Here is a 21,765-nt window from a genome sequence, read left to right as displayed (position 1 = left end):
TCTTTTACTAGAGATGAGATGGTGTCAATGGAGAACCAACTGAAAGAAACATTATGAGGATGAGAAAATTTACTGAAGCTTTGTAAGGCCAATTTACCATGTAATTCTTTGTCTCACAAATGTCCAGTGATATAAAAAAAAAAAACCATGCCAAGGCAGACATTCGTGCTAATGCTTATAATTACTAGAACTGAGCTTGATTATCCTAATCATTAATACACTTAATTTACCAAGATATCACTGAAAAGAGGTGAATTCATTCTTTCCATCATGCAAACGAAACACAATACCTAGTCTTTAGGCATAAGGAAAAGAGGATAAAAGGAATTTCTAGGTTACTTCTTTTTTGATGACCTCAAGGATTTCTGCAGGAGTTTCTTTTGTGTGGCTCTTTGCTCTGAGACCACTAAAATTCTTTTAATGGCAACTGAAATATTTACCTGACCCCTCATTTTCAGGTATATTTTACTTTGAAAATGAGCACTAAGTATACTTGAAAGTATTCCTTTATGTCAAATATTCTGACATGCTGTGGTGTCTTTTATTTTTTCATATATACACAATGTTCTATGAAAACTTACTTTTTTGGTGATTCATTTTACAGCTTATACATTTACTGGGACTATATGGGGTATATTCAATCAACATTACCTTTTATAAATCAGATAGTTTTCAAAACACCAAAGCTTTTAAGCTTGTCATTTTTTAGAAATTTCAAATACAGAAAATTTTATGATATAAAATGCTGGACTAAGGTGAAAATTCTCCCTGTAGAATACAGCAAAGAAAACTGCAAATCTGGGAGAAATTCAAAGAGAAGTTGGAAAAGGCATGTTATTAAATTTAGAATAAATGTACCATTTTCAAAGTAGAATCGGTGGAAGTCCATCCCTTCCACTAAATTACCCAAAGCTTCAGGTTCAAAAGCAGTAAGGCCGGGGTCACAGATTTTCCTGTAGGGACAAATAAACAACAACAACAAAAACCAAAAATATAATTAAAATAACCAATACATGAGTTAATACCTTTTGTTTCCCACATATCCACTCTTATTTATCAAACTGTGAAGGAGTCTCTTTAAAAAAACACTAACAATATAAAATTTCTTTCACAGGCCTGGTAAGGTGCATTGAGGAACAAATGCTAAAAAAGCATTTTGCAGAGAACTCTGATGGGGAAAGATAATATAGCATGTTACAGGAGATGATAATCTATACTACTTTAGGAATCTCTCTTTTTTAAAAATTTCTGCTTTCTCATATTTCCAAGGTGAATTTTCTAGTCTTTCTCCAGTTTTTCTCTTAGTTTTTAAATACTAAGTCCAATACACTCTTCAAGTCATACAAAACCAACTTTGTCTCTGACATTAAATAATTTGGAACAAATTAACCTTCTACATTCCTGTCAAGTATCCATATTATTGATTTGAAGGCATGTGTCACATCCTTTACTTCCTGGAAAAGCTGTATTCAAAGTTTATTGAACTTTTAAAATAAAATTAATAAAATGTACAAATTAGTTTTCTTTTTAATCCTAGAAATGTAATTCAATAAAGAGATGCAACATTTTTAAACTTTCTTTGGAGAAATTCATTCAACAAAGAATTGTTAAACACCTACTAAGTAGCAGATATTTTTTGAAACAATTACAATGCAACAATTAAGATTGAAATAGAAATAAATACAAAGTGCTTAAAAACCAGATTACTTACATATGGGACAGAGAAGATTTAAGAGAAAAAAAATGTGAGCTGGGCTTTCAGGAATATGTAGGAATTGTCCGAGTGTGTGGTAGGTGGTAGGAAGAAGGAGGGTAGCAATGACAATAGCATAGTAGTGTGAGTATGTTTGGGGAATAATGGTTAGTCGTTTGATCTGGTGAGCACTGGGTATGCATGTAAGTCCATGGAAACAAAGGGGGAAACAGTTCCTTGGGCTTGTGGTGATCAAGGTAGGCTTCTCAGAGGAAGTGACAGAAGATCTGGATTTGACAAATTAGTGGAAGTTTACAAAGTAGATAAGAGGATTTGGGACTATTTTGGGGCTACATCTAAAACATTCCCCTTTGGGGAGGTAAAACATTTTAACTGTTCAACAGAAATACAAGTTTCAAAAGGCCAGCTCACTATGGTTCTTTGCAATATTGTTCATAGAATGTGGAACTGATATTAAGGAAAACTTTAAAAGTAGAAAATACTTTAAAAATCAAACAACAAACCAGTGATTATCCTTTGTGTTAAAAAAAAAAAAAGCCGTAAAGGCAGGGGTAGCAGGTGTAGCGGGGAGGCATTTTACATTTTGCCTTAGACTTACTGGTGGGCAGGTATTACCAAGCTCAAAGTCAAATATATATAATCCCTAAGAAGCAAATGGGAAGAGCACTGTTTCTACGGTAATGGAATTTATTCTGCCAGGGTCTACTACTTCCTCTATAAATATGATTTTTGGTTGTCAACATCGGTGAATCAAAATTTTTTACTACCATATATTGGCACTAAAATCATCTGAGAATCACTGTGCCATGATTGATCTCTTTACCTAACCATCAAAAGAGTCAACAGATCTGAAAACCTGTTAATCTGTTCTTTCTCTCTCCTATGTATGTATGCATTTATTGCCTGTCATAGGCTTTGGATTAATAAAGGATTCACAAAGCTGCCCCTTGATGTATGTGTGTGGCACACATGCTCTGAACAGGTATTCTAAGGACTTCACCAATGTATTCTATCATCCAGAAAGCTCCCAAGTGGAAGGTCCTGTTGGATTATCAGCAACATCAGGCCAGATTACAGGCCTCCATAGGCAAACTGATGCAATTCCAAGGGATTGCATTATTTAAAACACCTTACATTGAACTACTGGAGAAGATAGGAAATATCCCAGTTTTGCCTGGCTACCACCCCCACCAAAACACACTTTTTACTATTCCACAGGAGAATGCTAGTACCAAAAAAATATATATATTTTTAAAGAGTATTTTCATGTTTAGAGAATCCTATTGGTCTAACAAAGTTATCAGCAAAAAGGATAAAAGAGCAGGTTCTATGGCACGGACTTCTCAACTGTTTAAAAGGGAATTCTGGTCTCTGACATAGTTTTCTTTCAAACTTCATATTGTACTATTTCATTTCAGGTATTTATTTTAAATCATGCTAAATAGTTGATACAAATACATATGTATATGCATGTGTTTGCATCTATATGCACATATACAATTTATAAGTAGCAATCTTGGATTTAATTCTTACCCTCAATTACTCTTTTCCATTATTTTATATTTGACTCTTTGTAACTGATGAAAAAAGAAATACCTTACATAAAATTGGGGAAAAAAAGAAAAAAAAAACTTCACACATAATTGCATTTCCCAAGGCAATGTTCTTTTATCCTTTTTAAAACCAATTGGGCATATCTCATTCCATTTTTAATGCTTTTTTAAAATTGTAGCTGGAATAATTAATGGACATCATGACTATATCATAAGCATTTTGCCAGAGTGCCAGAAACTGCAAAAACATCTACTGTACCAAATGCACCACATATTACTTACTGGTTACCTTAATGTTGGACAGATGCTTCCAATTTTTCACTATTATGAATGCTGCTTCAAAAAATGTTTATAATTTTTATCCATGCTTTACATTAAAAATCCACACCATGTTACATTTTTGTTATAAGTAAAATTAGAGGGCTAAAACAATTTGAAACTTCATAAATGCTTTCTGGTATATATGAGCTACATGTCCCCCCAACTCCTGCTACCACAACTAACCTAAAGGTTTGTTTCTCTTTATACCCCATCCAGGAAAGTCACCATAGTCCTGCAGGATCTGCACCCCGTTGGTTGTCAGCAGTTCTTATCCCTGCTGAACTCATGGGCAGAAAATGCTCTTGCCTTGAAATTTGCAAATTTTGGCTTTTTAAAATTATTATTTTGGCTTTTTTTTTTAAGTATACAAGTTTTATCTATTTGGGTTGCCTAATCATTTTATCTTCTCATTTGTGATTATTTCCTTTGCTTTTAAACTTAGAAAAATTATTCCAATCAGAGATCAAATTCAATCTCTTTTTTGCATTTAACTCTTTCATTCAAGAGGAGCTCACTTGTATGGAGTAAGGGGAAGGCTTAGACTGATTTTTTAATCTTCACCCAAATAGCTAGCTTATTGACCCACATACTTTGTGAAATAAGCCTTCATGCCCTATTTATTTGAATGCTTTATTTTTATTTGATTGGAGTAATTTCCTTTACACACTCTATGATCCAGTAGTTCATAAACTAAGCATTTGGACCTTCCTTCAAATAAATTGTTACCTAAGAAACAAACTCATAAAAGAGATGGAGATAGAGTTGAGGTAGAAGAGGAAGAAGGCTGCCTTACGTTGCCTCCTGATCTCTCTCTCTCGCTGTCCCAGAACCTCAAGAGTGTGAGGCAAAACATTTCTTAAAACAAAATGCCTTTTTTTGTGCTTTTCTCTCTCATAGTTTTGCTCTCATGGATGCTCTGCCTGGAATGCCTTCCCCACACAGAGGTGCTGGTGATTACAAGTCTGTAAATTGCCAGAGAAAGCCCCAGTCCTGCTATGAGAAGTTCTTGTCTTTCCTCTCTCGATCCTACATTTATTTCTCCTCTGGGGACACTTAATTTATACCTTGAAATAAAACTACTGCTAACATCAACCTGGGGTTAAATATACATGAATTCTGGTACACTGAAGAATGCATTCACATAGAAAATATTTTGTCATATGCACGAAAGCAAAGTAAGTGTGCCTCTACTCACGTGTAAGCTTCAAAGTCTCCATTGTTGATGGCTTCAATCAGTTGTTCAGTGACTTTGATAATTTCTTGCTTTCGTGCTAAAGGCAAAGATAGAGCATTTTATGTGGCTTTTGTCCTTTATTCTCACAAAACTCTAACAATATTGCTATTTTCCTTCAATGGGGTTTTACTGTTGAAGACATAGCCCTCCCTGAACCGTGGTGTCATTCTCTCTGTGATCTTGCTGCTCACAGTGCAGAGACCATATCATCTACTTCTTCAGAGAAACTGATGGACACAGATTCTCAGGTTCTACTCCAGACCTACAGATTCAGAATCTGTATTTTTAACAGGACCCTCAGGCACCTGAAGTTCAAGACTATTTTTTTTTAATAAGTTCTCGTTACCTTTATCAACTTGAGTTTGTAAATGTTTTTTCTCTTGAGTATTAACAAATGTCTATCTTCAGAGCATAGATGATCTTTTACAATGAGACACTTTGTATATTTTTTACACTTCAGCCCAATCAACTCTACAAAAGGGGGTGCCAACACTGTAACTGCCATCATATTTAGACAAATGGCCTTCAGTAAATTGTGAACTAGAAAACAAACATATGAATCACTATGTGGATGTAGGCAGATAATTAGATAGAAGCTGCCCCACAGAGCTGTCACTCCAACACCAAACATGCTTTGTTTCTATTTCTAGCCCACAATTGGTAAAATTATTAATAGTTGGCTTGGCTCAAATCCCACCTATTCCTGTAACTTCCTCTCTGATTACATCTGCAAGTGTTCTTTGCCTTTTTTGAATGCCTATAGTGTATCACTCATTTGGTAATTAAGCATATGCTATATACCATGACAACTTTAGTTAAATTACTGGTTTTAAATTCTTATTAAACTTTGTTCACTGTGTAACTACCTTTCTGTTAAATTAAAAGCTCCCCGTGTGGGGAGGTGGTGGTGGGGATGTTATTATTATTATTATTATTTTTTGGTATCCTTTAAGTTTTATTCCAATGTCTTTTTTTTTTTTTTTTTTAAGATTTTATTTATTTGACAGACAGAGATCACAAGTAGGCAGAGAGGCAGGCGGGGGGTGGGGGAGGAAGCAGGCTCCCTGCTGAGCAGGGATGTGGGGCTCGATCCCAGGACCCTGGGATCATGACCTGAGCTGAAGGCAGAGGCTTTAACCCACTGAGCCACCCAGGTGCCCCTATTCCAATGTCTTTAATAAAAGAGATGCTCAATAAGTTTGTGAATTTGATCAACTGCCATTAATGATAATCTTTTGACCTCAGAATACTATTCTGTTACTAATGAAATTCATGAAATTTTTAAAAATTAAATTTCCCTGAGTTTTGCTTTAAGAACAATGTGAAATTTCCTTAAATCACTGGAAATAAACTGGGAGAGTCACAAAAAGTTATATCCATTCTATCTTAGTGAAGTTGCTATTCATCATAGAAAAAGCTTGGTTTTAGTTTGTTATTGATTAAAGGCAACCAGTATGTATTTTCAATGAAACAGATCTTCATTAAACAGGTTTTAACCATAAAATTAAATGTTCACATTATCCAGGTTATGATATTCCTTATTTAAAATAAATATCCAGTAAACCGAACTTGACTTCATTTATACTATATGAGACTAAACTATAAAATATGGTTTGTCCATAAAATGGTTGCCAATAATGTCAAGGTTGATAGTATCTAAAAATCACTATATAGACTAGATTTGACATTTAGTTACATAATTAGCTTTCATTTATATTAGGGGGGAAAAAGAACATAAGGTTTTTTAGCTCCTACACACATTTAAAACATTTTTTGCCTTTGTTCATTTGATTTATGAATATAATATATCCAAGCATCCAAAATATACTGACACAAGTAGTAGCAGGGAATAATTCTGTAAGAGAGATGCTGCAAATGGCACATTTTAGCTTAATTTAGTTCGGCAATAAGTGATTCATCTGTCTCTGGCCTCAACAGTATGAACATTTGGCAAAAATGCATGACAGCTGACCCGATTCTGGAATATAAAGGATGTTGGTGAGATGGTGCTCAGGAAATGAGATTAAGAAAGTGTGACTACCAAAACTTCCTCCTCAATATTAAATCCTTATTTAAAACTACTAAATTTCTCAGTTTGCTAAGTAAAAAACCACAGGTTAGAAAACCATGTCAATTTTTAAAAACAAGAAGGGGGAAAACAAACATAAGATCAGTGCTCTTTGTAGAGCTTCATTAGGCAAACATAGTTTATTGAGTTTGAAAAGTTCAAGGTCACTTTCTGAAATTTCCAAAAGTCTCTGCATTCCCTGATAAGCAAAATATGGAATTAAAATATCAAGTATATGTATGGCCATCTCTCACCCTCTGAATCACTGTGGAAATACTTACTAGCTCTTTAATAGTTTACATGCTACAACTGGCTTAATTTTGGCCTGCATAATCAAAGCAACACAAATTCCCTTCTCTCTTAGTTCTTAGGCTCAGAAACAATGGTCCTTTAACTGGCAGTAGAGCATGTGGGAATTAGTGAGAATGCTTCTGTGCTGCACCATCATAAAAACAACATGACTATCTTGGCTTCCCAGAGGAGCCTGGAACTCAGGAATCTTGAGAGTGCTTATTTCCCTGGGGCAAAGGAGCTTGAATGAGTCACAGGCAGCACATGACAGCTGACTCTTTAAAGGAAAGCAGAAGTCTGGAAATGAATCATTTGTACACAGTAGTCTATTGTGGTTGAGACTATTGCCACAGTGACCTACAGGAAGAGTGAGGTTTTGGTGCTAGTTAGCTCTACTTTTCAGCAGTGAGGGTAAAGGACAATCACTGTCCTAGGTGACTGGATGTCTGAGATCTGCAGGAAGAGGCCCCTATCATCTGGCCTTCCGTCTTTGAAAAGATTAAGTAATGACCACTCCAGAAGTCAAAGTGGGGACAGCTTGTGATGTGTCACTAATTAACCCTTAAGATGAAGGAAGAGTGTACCAATACAGCATCCTCTGAATACCAAAAGTTTTTCCATCCTTAGCCAGCACTTTAATCACAGAGAACTGATTACCCAGTGGTTTTATTTACAGAATGGAGGCACTCAAGCCTTGACCCACAAGTCCCAAAATAGTTTCTGGGGACTTCCAGGTGTCTAGGGGAACCGCAGGAGAGAAAAGTAAGTGGGAGAGACGCTCCAGATCCTGAATATAATTGCTCCCATGCAACTACGCAAAAGAACTAGGAATATTTTCATGTTCAAATTCCTATCTTTTTGGCTCTTTCATTGTTCTAAAGAGGCCTGGAAGAGTAAGATAAGAGTTTGAATGGTCCCAGTGTTAAAAACCAACCAACCAAACAAGAAGCCCTGGGAACTGAGAATGATTACATAATAAAAATGACAGATTTCAACATTTCTCAAACATTAGCAGATCTTATCTGATCAGATCAACAGTATCAGATCTGATCAACAATGATCTGAGATATGCAGACAAACATTACCTGTTTAACGGGTAAACAAGCAGATTATAGGCACTGCCCAAAGGCACAGTGTTTGCTGATTACTCCTTCCCTCCTTCCTAAAATACTCACTTTCTTCCTGCTTTTCTTACTAATTATGTGGTCACATGATCTCACTCTCATCTGCTATGTTATCTTTCTTTACCTGGACTTTATATGTTTTAATTCCTTTTAAAGGTTTGATTTGAGGCCCTCCTCTCCACAGACACTGTTATCCCTATGATCCTGTCCACACCAGTGTTTTATATTTCCATTTATGGTCCAATGACTCCTGCCTTGTTGCTTCCTTTTTTCTAGTCCTTTCCTTCAGATCTGTGTGTCAATGCCTATTTTGGAATCTTCACCTGGATATTTCAAATGCTTCTTTAACTCAGCATACCCTAAACTGAGCTTATGAACTCCCACTCCCCCACAAATCTAGTTGCTTTTCCAGGGATCTCCCTCTTGGTAAAATGGCAACATCATCATCCAGTTGTGCAAACCAGAAAAAACCCTGAGATTCATCTTTGACTCCCACACCCCACCCACACTAATTTTTCAAGTTCTGCTGATTTTACTTTTTAAAATGTCTTACATATTAGTTTACTTCGTTCCTTCTTCACTACCACTCTGGTAGAAGCACCCACCACTTCTTGTCCAGAATAAATATCTGGAGACTTATGAAATCTTCAATAATCTAGACTCTTCCCATCTCACCAGACCCATTCAAAGGCTCTTTTACTTTATCCTCTCCAATCTATCCATATAGCCTACTCTCAGAAATTCAAAATGGCCATGCTTCCTTCTTTTGTCAGCTCTTCGTATATGTTATCCTCTCTTCTTGGAAAACTGTCCCCTATTTCTGCTTCCACTTTAATCAAATCTCAACTATTATTTCTTCAAAAAAAGCCTTTCCTAACCCTCATTTTAGGAGAGGTCTTGATCTCTATGTTTTAAATTCACACATATCCTACAACTGCTGTTTAAAATCATTTAGTACACATGTATTTACATATTTATTTGTGCATATTTGATTACATTTTCTCTATTTGTAAGCTCCATGGGGACAGATACCTTACCACTGCAACCCAATATCTAGCATAGTACATGTTTAATAAATATTTGAATGAATAGTGGTCCAGAACAAACTCAAGCACTTTCTGACTCCCAATCCAGTGGCCTTTCCAACATATACATTTTTTAGTGAGGGTCAGATAGCCTTTAAAAAATATATAATTGATAAATGGAAACAATTCAGATATAAAGAAGCATGTCTTGTTGCCTACTGATGATGAAAGAAAAGTCTTCAACTTGTCTAAAACTAAACATCAAATTTCCTTCTCTGATTTCCTCACTTTTGCTAATGAGATCACAATTTTACCAGTCTTGTCCTCATATTCTGTCCTCCACAAGTCATAATTTTTCATTATCAGCTATGATGATGTTTTCCAACATATATCCTCAGCCTGTTCATCTTTTTGCTTGTCCTTGGCAATCTTACTTATTCTCTGCCTTTGACCACATAATGAAGACTGCCAAATCTCTATCACTAACCTTAAACCTTTCTAGGCTCCAAGTTCGTATTTCTAACTGCACTGTAACATCTCCGGTTATCCTGGCATTTCAGACCTAGTAGGGGTGCCCAAGATGGACCTCAAGTATCTCCCTTGCATAATCCACTGCTTCTCTTGTATCATTCATCTTGGATAATGAGGACATTATCTACTCAGTTGCCCAAACCAAAAGCCTTGACACTTACTTTTCTTTCAATTCTTCATATAGCTGATCACCAGTCCTCTTCACTCATCCAAATCTTTCTCAGATCCATTTCTTCCTCTTTAGGCTAATGGCCACTATTCAGATTCAGGCTTTTAGTTGTTCCTAACCCCTCCTGCTCCAAGGTCACATCCCACACCCTCCCACCATCCACCCCTCACTGTTGCAAAATCATCTCTACAGAATAGAGCTAACCATACCTCTCCTCCACCGTCTAGAGGCCAAGCCCAAGCTTCTTTGTTCTTGAAAGGTCTCCCTACTTTATTTTTCTAGCTTTGATTCTTGACACTTCTTTTCCCCCAGGAGTCCCACAGAACCTATTCTACAACTTCACCAAAGGCTTCACTCTTCCTCAGCTGGTCCTGGCTCTTGATAATGCTGTGCCTTTCCTCTCCAGAAACCCTCCCTCTTCTGTCTGAAAATCTTCAATATTCTGCTCCAAAATTATCTCTTCCTTATAGCCTTTCCTTAGGCTCCATTTGCAGCTTTTTGGTTGTATTGTGGTCCTCCTAAAGCATCACCACAGGATGTTCATATTTCTGCCCAGGACTTGACCGTTTTCTAGCTTCAGTGCCTAGCACTGAGTAAATGTCTATAAATGCATGCACATATGAATAAATGCACAGATAAGGCCTATAAAATATTATGTACATTTTGAAACATTAGATAAGTGCCAAGTTATAGGTGATGATGATGGTGTCTGATAGCAGTCTGAATGTGAGGGTGCTAAATGAAAAGGCGCTCATGCATCTTGCATATCTCAGAATCAGCAGAGGCCATGGTATTTTAGATGCCAGAGTAATCTGTATAGGCCCAGTAAGAGAAACTAGGCATGTCTAGTCAATGTTTAAACTTGTAATTTCTTTTCAAGGGAATTGAGTACAGAGAAAGGTTCTAGTTATTCAAGCTTGAGCTTTTCAGTAGTTATGGATTTTGGATTAACCAATTTGCTGAAATTAAAGTACTTGATAATAAACCTTATTCAGAAGGCTATCTGGCCTACTATGGACTTAGACTAGGAAATGAACTGAATTTATTGATGCAAATTGATCTCTACTAAAATGTTAGCAGAGTATCACACACTGAAATCTTTTAGAGAACTGTGCCTAAAGGTTAATAACTTATTCAATGATCAAAAGTTGCACAATTAAAATTATAGCCTTTTGAGGTATATTAGCTTACTAGCAATTCTCACTTAAAAAAAAAAAAGATTTATTTCATTATTTGAGAGAGAGAGAGATCAAGGGTGGGGGCAGGCAGAGAGAGAATCTCAAGCAGATTCTGCTGGGCATGGAGCCCTGCATAGGGCTCCATCTCCTGACCCTGAGATCATGTCCTGAACTGAAACCAGGAGTTAGATGCTTAAACTGACTGAGCCACCCAGGTGCTCCGCTCATCTACTTTTTGCCAACAGGTACAGTTCTATTTAATTTAACTTCTTTCTACATTTCTCAGAGGTATTGGGCAGAGACTTAAAGGACAGGGAGGTTAAGTGACTTGCTCAAGTCATCCAGCGAAGTCAGAAACTGTGCCAGGGCTGGAGCTTTATTTGGCTGAGATATCTGTTTAACTCACTAATCTATGTTCCTTTCCAGCCCACAGTGCCTAATTCAATATTTTGAAATCATAAACTTAAACGAACCACCTAAGTGACTTTGAACTTACTCTGGCAAGGTGACTACTGAATTACTGGGCCAAGGTTGTAATTAATTATTATACCAGTTTCACAAAACAAATTGCCCCATGTTTTTACTGTCTTTTTCCATGCTGCCATTAGCAAAAATAACTCTTAGGAATAGTTATTATCTTAGGCAAATCTACAAATTAGGATTATTTTCATGCTCTTGATAGTTTTGTAGAAAAAGGTGCCCATCAACTCTGCTGTCTGGCATTTCCTATGCAATTAACAGCTTGTTTCTTAGTGATTTCATTTTTATTTCATTAGTTTGATGTATTAACATTTAGGAGAGTAATTTCCATTATTTTGGCTTTTAAAATCAAGCCCATAGAAAATTTTAGAGTTGACTGGTTTAATCTATAATATTTTATTCAAATTAAAACCTGGACATTACCAAATTTCTATTCAAGAATTGTTGTAAAGCTCACTTATCCAGAAGCCACCTATTCAGTAAGTCAACAACTCACCTCTTTAATCACTAGAGGCCCTCAAAATTAAAAAAAAAAAAAAAATTATTCACATCATCTTTGTACTTCGTTCTATAAAAACAGAACAAAGTTTCAAAGTTTCAAAGCATAAAATGTTAATTGGGGGAATAAATACTATTAGTCTTAGTCCTGTTAAGTTGTTATTACCTGACAATAAATGATTAGCAAATATTTAAAAACAGAAAACTCTAGCATTGGGGTCATTTAGTATAAGTGAAAATAGGATTACATTTTTAAAAAAGTTTGTGAGGATATCATTGGGTTAAAGTATGGTGAGGTCATTCCTAAAATGATCTAGATCTAAAAAAGAAATAACATATTTACTATTTTTTAAAAAGTTAAGGGATGTGTATTTAGTTTTTCAATAAAAATGGCTTAAGTAAAAGTTTCAGAGTTTAAAAAACTATACATGGTTATATAGAATATTTGCTTATATGAAAGAATTCAGTCTAGCCACATTAAAAGCAACTGAATAACTGTTCAATCCTCAGCTAACTTAAGCTAGAAATAGCACAACATTGTGAAGACCATTGAGTATTTTAGTATTTTTTTTAAAGGTTTTATTTGTTTATTTGAGAGAGGGAGTGAGAGGGAGGGAGAGCACAGAGTGAGAGGGAGAAGCAGACTCCCTGCTAAGCAAGGAGCCGGATGGATGTGGGACTCATCCTAGGACCCTAAGATCATAACCAAAGCCGAAGGCAGATGCTTAATGGACTGAGCCACCCAGGCACCCTGAGTATTTTAGTATTAAGATGTGTATGATTCAGATAGGTGTGATAGTACTTACAGTTAAGAGATGATGACATGGAAGAAAAAGATTTTAAGAAACCAGTTCAAAGATTCACATCAGCTGCTTGAGGATTAAAACTGTAGTCTCCTCAATAATGTACATTCACCTTGTGGGCATTATGTTAAGTGAAATAAGTCATACAGAGAATGATAAATACAGTATGCTTTCACTTATATATGGGATCTACCAATCAGACAAACAACAAACTCATAGAAAAAGAAATCAGATTTCTGGTTACCAGAGGCAATACCAGGATAGGGAAAGGAGGAATTGAAGGAAAGTGGTCAAAAGGTACAAACTTCCACTTATAAGGTAAATAAGTCCTAGGGATGTAATGAACAACATGATGACTACAGTTAACACTGTTGGATGGTATATGTGAAAGTTGTTAAGGAAGTTGATCCCAAGTGTTCTCATTAGAAGAAAAAAATTTTTAACATTTCTTTACCCTTTTTTTTTTTTTTTGCTATCTATTTTAGATGTTGAACTAAACTTATTAGGGTAATCATTTCACAATATGTGTAAGTCAAATCATTACACTGTATACCTTAAACTTATATAGTGCTATGTATCAATTATATCTTTAAAAAAACTTGTAGTTTCCTGGCATTCAAGTTTATACTGAATGATAAAAGAAATACTAAGCTTTCTCAAGGAGTATCTCTTTCATTGCAGAACTAAGGTGACAAAGTTATTTTCTCAAAAGCAAATAGTAAGACTTGGAAAAGAGACAATGAGACTTAGAATTTTTAAGTACTTGGAAAGTTGTCTTTGTTTTTTTGATATGAAGGAAATTCAATTTTGCCTAAACCCCAAAATTATAATGAGTCCAATTAACCACTTCAATCAATTTTACATAGTATCAGCCAAAAAAAAAGCATGTGTCTTTCAGGTCAAGGTAATTGTCAAAGTATTAATGCTTTGTCCTTCAGTATGAATAGCCAGAAGTAAAAAAACAGGAAAAAAAAAATACTGCAAAGGGTTAAAAGACTGTGCAGTGATGAGAATAGGCTCCCCCCCGTTTCTATTGTTGCTGTTTAGCTTGATATTTTATTTTTAATAACTTATTCCGTTACTATATAAAAAGTATATAATTTGTATTTAGCAAAGAAATAGAATTCAATATATTCTTGGGTAAGTTTATTGATAACTACACTTTCCTGAATAATTCAACTGGTAGATTTGTGAGTGCTCCCTTGGATCAAGAATGCAAGAAAAGCTTAAGAGCATGTCCTCTATACTACAAAACCATTTTAAATCTTTGTTTTGCAAAAACCAAAAATAAAAAGCAAGCAAGCAAACAAACAAAACCCTACCATAATTAACTGAAGTGTGATATCTTTGGATTTGCTTTTAGAGAAAGAATTAGGCTAACTATAGTAATAGAGTATAGTAAGAGTATACAATATTATTCTACCTCCACATTTATTGAGCCCCAGCTGACCTAAAGTCTTTTCTCCAGGTTCACACAAGCTTAGTCATATTTCAATACTTCTCACAGCAGTGTTATCTCAGTAAGACTGAAGTTAAAGCAGTTTTTTTTCTCACCTACCACTATATGGATATTTTAACTCTAAGAATGTCATTTCACATTTTTGTGTTAAGTACTTCTGCTTGTCCCATTTTGAACCATTCCCTTTGATGAAACTGCTAAGATAACACAACAGATCTTACTACCACCCAAAAATATGCAGCACCATCTCCTGTAATTGTAATTCTACACTTTCTAGCTAATTCTCATTTTCAACAGCTGCAAAAATAGTAGCTTGTGCTTTCATTACAAAGTCTATCATTATCCAATCCATAGCTTCCAGAATCAATAAATGAGAACTGAAAGGGCAGATGAGGTCCAATGAAGTGGGAAGAGAGGCCAATTCACAAAACATATCATAGAATCCAGTTGCACTCATACATTATTCAAGAGTACTAGAGCATGTATAATCAATAGTAAATTAGGGAACTAGTGGAACAATCTTATAAGACAAATAACATAAATAAGAAGCTTTTTTTTAAGTTGGGAAATTATGGAATAATGATAAATTCTCTTGGTAAGTCAGTTATATAATACAGTTGTTTATGACATTGTAGGTACAAAGACCAAAGTTCAATGTAATATTTATGTACCTATATGCTTAACTTTGATGACCATTGTTGCCTTTTGAGATGCCAGACCACTGGATTGAAAAGGCATTGTTGCAGTCAGTCTGGATATAAATTTACAATGGTTTGTCACAACTTGGAAAACTTACTTAGATTTAGAGGAAAATTGTTTACACATACCTCCCACTTTTCACACACACACACACACACACACACACACACACACACTTCCTCTCACAAAATGATGTAAATTCCTATAACTCTTCTGTTGTCCCCATGCATCTGACAGATCACACTGGTAAGACTCGTAGGACCAAGAGTCATTTCTGTGACTAGTTACTACATTTTTCAAAGCTTAATTTGGAAAGGTGAAAATATCCTATCAGACCAGAAGTTTTTAAGTGAGTTCTCAGAGCAAATGCTTTTTATTCAAGTGATACCTCACATTGGCACTATATTAAAAGTTCAGCTCTAGGATATCCTATGCTAAATTCAGCTTAGGAAATTAATGTAAAAGTACTTGTTGGACTATCTTGGCCAAATTTTATAAACCCAGTAAAGTTATTCTTGGTTTAACCAATGTGACCACAGTAATAATTAAATTTATGAACCATACATTTCAGAACATATTACTGTCATCCCCATTTATTCTAGGAAGTATTATAAATGTAAATTATAATAAATTAACAAATTATTACAATTAACAAATTATTACAAAATGTAACTCAGAGTGCATACAGTATTTTTGAGTAGGGAATAATATTGCTTTGCTTTTTTCCATTGAATTCAAATGATGAACATTCATCAAAGACACCATTCAGGTTATCTGATGAGTAATTAACAGTCCACACTTACAAAATACAAGTCTATATTATGTTAACTGAGATTAAGACAATAATAAGAACCTTCCATAGAGAATAATTTTGAGCTAAAAAGGAGATACTGACTTGGGAGTTCAGCAGGGCAGACCACAGGAAACATCTTTAAAAATTATCTCTTGCACTTCTATGGGCAGAGTACACAAAACAAAAGGGTGAGAAGTGAGGTATAACTTAAATAGCACTAATAAGGAAATTCTTCAATAACTCACAACACTGCTCATGTTAGAAAATTCTACTATAGACTCTAAGGATACCAACTCTGGTAAAGATCCTCAGACATTTATCTCAAATAGTTTTCTGATGTTTTATCTTCCATAACAAGTAAACACCACATTTCATTTTTATTAGCTCTTTAGTTAAATGATACTATTATAAAATCCCATCTTACACTACCCTTCTTTCTACTTGTATAGGTTATGAATGAAGAGCTTCTATTTCTTGAATAAAGATTTAAAAATACACAATCCCATATACTCACACTTTTTCTGAACTGGTAAAATACCTCTAAAAAATTATGGCAGTCTCTTTTAAATAGGCTACCTTTTCTGTCATTAAAGACCATTAACCTTTTCAGAGGTACATCTCTACCGTTCAGGAATATCTTTACATTTTTGTTCACCTTAATTTTGTATAATGTGATACAATACTTCACTAGAATACTAGAAGTCTGAGTAAAGTAGGCTAGGTATGAAATAAAAATATTCTCTACTCAAAACAGATACCACCACCACAAATTACTTTCCCCAACTGAAAATATGCCCTAGTTCAAATTATAAACGAATGAGAATTTGGAGCAGCATTTTTTCTTCTTTTCTCACATTTTAAATTTGAAAACATATAATAGCAATGGGTTTTCTATTATTCAAAATTCCTAAAAGTTTGAGTAATAGTATCCAAAATTCTCTCCCTAACATTTGTCATCTGTGTTTTGCTATATGGACATATACTAAATAACCACATGTAGTGATGTTAAAGAAATCGGTAATCCTGTGTAATAAATTATTTAACAAACAAATAGGTCTTTCACACTTGATTTGCTAACTTCTATGAAGATGGTTAGTGGCCGTTTGTGGAAACACTGAACTAGAAAATTACAATCTCCAAGAGGGATATTTTATGTTATGGTTCTTAAGACATTTTGCTTGAGAAGTGTGTAAATAATTTTGCATATATATGCTTCTTTTTAATTAAGTGTTTTACTTTTGTGGAAAACAGTCAGTCTACATATTTTTAACCCTCAACAAGAATAATCAAAATAGCCAAAAGTGAGCTAATTTTTCAAAACACTTATAAACATTCAAGGACAAAAGATAAGTTTAGATGAGGGAAGACTGAATCATTACTTAAAGTATTTATGTTTAATTAGAAACAAAGTATGTCTCTGAACTCAAAATTTTAATGTAAAAACCTCATAAATAATTTATTAATTTATTGAATGTCTACCATATGGTACCAGAGAAGGAAAAAAGCAGTGAATTAAAATAATCTAACTTTAAATTCATCAGTTAAAAGAATACTGTTACTTTAATAAAAGCTCTAAAAAATATGAACTTCTATTTTAAGGCAAAAAAATGAAATTTTCTGTACTTGGGCAGCTCTTATGTTTATGTATGTAAGTTGGCTGGATTATATATATGGATCTTAACACTTAGAGATATTTAGCCACTTATCTGAAATAAATGGCTTAGAAAGTAGAAACACTGATGCTAAAATAAAAAAAAAACAGGTCCCTTTAAATTTATAGTTTCTTTTAATTGAACCTTTGTGCTTATATCATCTAATATTAGGAAAGAATGGCCAGAAATAATATAATTTGACTAAGCAACTATCATGGGCCAGGCATTTAATGAACATTATCAACATGACCACGCTTTATTATTATTATTATTGCATATGACACTGTCACTTTTGAAGGTAAAAAAATGGTTAAGAAGGGAGATACTATTAACCTCAGAGAGGTTTACATGAGCAATTGGATTACATAGCCCATCAGGGACAGGCTGGGATTCAAACCTAGTATTTTTAACATCAAAGCACATGCTCCACCCAAACAGGGAAGAGGATTCTATGTGGGTTACTTTTTAAATTTGCAATTTTATATTTTTAGCTCCTAAGTATGGAGGGGAGGGGGAGAGGACATGTGCATAAAAACCTATAAAGGTAAAAAGTTGTGATGAGATCATAATTTTAGAGAATTTTTATCATTTTACTGGCTGGTAGGAAATGGCATGGTTGATATCTACCATATTTCCTTCCTCCATCAATTAAGTATTTGTTATTCCTATTATTACCAAACACTGGTCTAGATATGGCAGATACAGCAGTGGACAAAATAAAAATCTCTGCTCTGAAGAAATCTACATTCTAGTAGAGGAACAGAGAGACATCAAACAAGTAAATAAATATTTCACATAGTGTAAAGCACTAGGTAAAAAGCAAAGCAGAGAAGGAGAATGGAATTGCTGGATTTGAAGGGACAATTTAAAGTAGGGTCATCAATGTTTAAGATGGTAACATTTAATCAGAGACATAAAAAGATAAGAAGCAGTAAGCAACATGGAATGTGTATCAGGCAGGGAACAGAAAGTGCAAAGGCCCTAAGGCAGGAACCTGCTTGATACGGTTTCAGGAACTGTGTTCTTGAGGTATATAACACAAGATGAGGCCAGATGGTAATGGGTGGCATGGCTGGTGGAAGTTCTTGTCATAGAGGGACTTTTAATTCTGAAATGGCTTTGGTACACTATATTGTACACCCAAAACTAATGTAACACTGTATGTTAACTATATTGGAATAAATGTAAAAAATAAAAAATAACAAAATGGCTTTGGCAGTCACTGGAGAATACAGAGTGGAAACATTATGCAATCTATTTTAAAAGTGTTACTCTGACTACAGCGTTATGAATCCACTATAATCAGGTAACGCTAAAGCACAGAGAGTTGCTAAGGAAGTCATGTCAATGATATGGGCAACAAAAATGATAGTATCTTGGACCAGGGTGGTAGAAGTGGAGGTTGGTGAGTAGTTGTCAAATGGGGGGAAAATGTGCGTATTTTAAAAGGAGAAACATTAGGATTTGCTGATTGACTGATTGATAGACTGGATGTAGGGTGTAAGCAAAACTGAGGAGACAAAGCTCTAAGATGATGACCCAGGAGTATTAAAGGATATAGAATATACCATAGGTATATCAAGTTCAGTTTTCATAGATGCATTTGAACACGGATACACGAAAAAAGTTGGAGATATGAAATACTGGAATAATGCAATTAGATCAAAACATTGCAGACTTGCACGGATAGTATGACGTAGGTGAGGAGAAATAAAGAGGAATGTTTTCTGGAGGTGTCAGTAAGCACTGACATTTTAAAAGCATGACTTAATCTATAACATGAAACAGTCTTACAAAGAATTTTTATGTTTCTTTTTAAAGAACACACAACTGAATAATTTGGGAATATTCAAACCTAAGTATAGGTTTTTAATTTTCTGTTCTAATCTAAAGAGATCAAATGAACCAACCAAAGATATTTGCATAGTGCAAACTGTTTCCTTTGGGTACTGAAATATACATAAAATGAAGTATACACTTTACATATAATTAGTAGTATAATATGGCTTTAGCAGGGACACTTATTTTACCACAGTTAAACAAATCATAGCAATCCCAATAACTAAATCAGTCCTTTTGTACCAACCATGATGCTTATTTTCATATAATGGATTGGCAAATTCTGCTAAACAACACTGGCCAAGAGAACAATGTTACATTACATATCAAAAAAAGGAAAGGAAAGGAAAGGAAAGGAAAGGAAAGGAAGAAAGAAAGAGAAAGAAAGAAAGAAAGAAAGAAAGGGGCAGGAAGGAAGGAAAAAGGAAATAGACTAATTCACTAAGTTTTAAGTACAAACATTTATTCATGTATCCTGGAAGAAATTTTCTTTAACAAAGAACAAAATTGTAATGCAAAAATAGCCATTTACTGGGGAAATGTACCAGCAGGTATAATTTCATTAAAGAGGGTACTTTAAGACTGATAACTTCTTGAGGAAAAAGGTAAGCCTTATTAGCCTCAGCCTAGTCTACCATATCCAGCACACAATGAGTGTTCAATAACTCTTTCTAAAAATCAAAATTGGATCAAACATTTCAAGTAGAGGTCTCTTTGTTAGAAATTACATATGTTACATATGTATACATATGTTACATATGATCCAGCCCTGTCTTGGGCTAGGTACTCAGCTGGGAGTGGGCTTGAAGATTCTCTCCCTCCGAGCCTCCCTCAACTCACAGGTGCCGATGGGCACCTGCACATACATGCACACACTCTCTCAAATAAATCTTTAAAATAAAAAAGGAATTACATGTATTACATGCATCTGAAATTTTCTGTGATGCTCACACATAACTCTGTGCCCTTATATAATTAACATTATTCCTTGTTTTAGAATTATCTGAATACCAGCCAGAAACAAAGAAGGCATATTATCATGCAGAATCATCTCTGTCTTTTCTAGCCTTATTCATGAGGGCCAGAAATGTGGCTAGTGCCTACTTAGTAAACTTACATTAGAGGTGCCCACAGAATATTCATTGACTATTTGAATTGAATAATAAAAATACCACTATTCCAAATGCAAAAAAAAAAAACCAAAAACAACCTTTACTTCTACATAATCTCTTCCATCAAGATCCTTCATTCAGTAATGCCTTCTCTGTTTCTTCTTGTAATATCTTAGTTCTCCACCTAACATGGTCTGAAATTGAATGATCTGTAATCAGGTAAAATAGTAAAAATGCCCAGGAGTCAGATTTATTTGACTACTTTACACCTAATGCCTCCTGCGCAAATCAAAGGGGTCTGAGCAGAAGTACATACCACCATCACCACCAACAACAAAGGCCATTTTACTGATTCACTAATGTATAAGAAGAATCACTAAATATTACAGACATAATTTCACATAATTTCTAGATATAGTTATTGATAAAAATAATACAAACTCAGCAAAGGAGATAGTATTTTATTAAAGCATTTTAATCTAATAAATTTCAGAATTATATAATTCATAGCTAATAAAAACATAGTTGTAATTTAACTTCTGCATGGAAATATATGAAGTAAAATAATTTTATATAGTAGATATTTTATATTTTATATATATATATATTTTTGTAGATATTTTAAAAACATGAAATATAGTCTCATAATAATTCTTACTGGGATGTATTTAAAGTACTAATTTTACAGTCCATTAGTGCCATGATAACATTTTGAATATACAGTTTGGTAGACACAATTTTTTTCCATTGTAATAATATTCCACAAAACTGCAGCAATTTATTCCTGTATTCAACTTTGAATTAAATGTCTTTTTATAATTGCTTTGGATAATTTATATTATAACTATCTATATTTATTATATATTACTTTATAATGTATAATTGTTCACACATTAAAAAATATAAGACTTCATAACAATCTTAGTAGTACTGCATTAAAGTAGGGTAGATAAAAGCCTTACAACTCTGTATTACTGATTTTAGTATCTAAATTCTGTAACCAGGAAGGCTGAGGCACAAAGTTATACAACTTGCTCTAAGTAAGTTAGATAAAAGAACTATAAACAAGAGTGTAAACTCTGGATTCCAATTACATCCTTGCTAATATTTTTTATGTCATTAAAAAAAGTAATGAAATTACAATCTAAAAAGGTAAAGGTGGGGTGCCTGGGTGGCTCAGTAGGTTAAAAAGGTAAAGGAGACAGAGAAAGTAATAAAATAC

The 21,765-nt window shown here is 34.3% G+C and overlaps 1 protein-coding gene across 15 annotated transcripts in view; it reads right to left on the bottom strand.

Moving 5' to 3' along the window:
* LOC111153485 (calcium/calmodulin dependent protein kinase II delta) overlaps window positions 1-21,765 on the bottom strand; it is a 326,696-nt gene that overhangs the window by 4,603 nt on the left and 300,328 nt on the right. For all 15 annotated transcript variants that reach the window (XM_022512565.1, XM_022512533.1, XM_022512557.1 and 12 more), the window contains 2 exons: window positions 4,784-4,859; window positions 859-953 (listed from right to left, as the gene is read on the bottom strand). In XM_022512565.1, coding sequence (XP_022368273.1) covers window positions 859-953; window positions 4,784-4,859 — 171 coding nt within the window. The remainder of the gene's footprint in view (window positions 1-858; window positions 954-4,783; window positions 4,860-21,765) is intronic.

The sequence above is a fragment of the Enhydra lutris genome, unplaced genomic scaffold (genome assembly GCF_002288905.1).
Source record: "Enhydra lutris kenyoni isolate GAN:26980312 unplaced genomic scaffold, ASM228890v2 scaffoldscaffold3, whole genome shotgun sequence".
NCBI lineage: Eukaryota > Metazoa > Chordata > Mammalia > Carnivora > Mustelidae > Enhydra > Enhydra lutris.
This window is presented reverse-complemented; position numbering and strand designations above follow the sequence as displayed.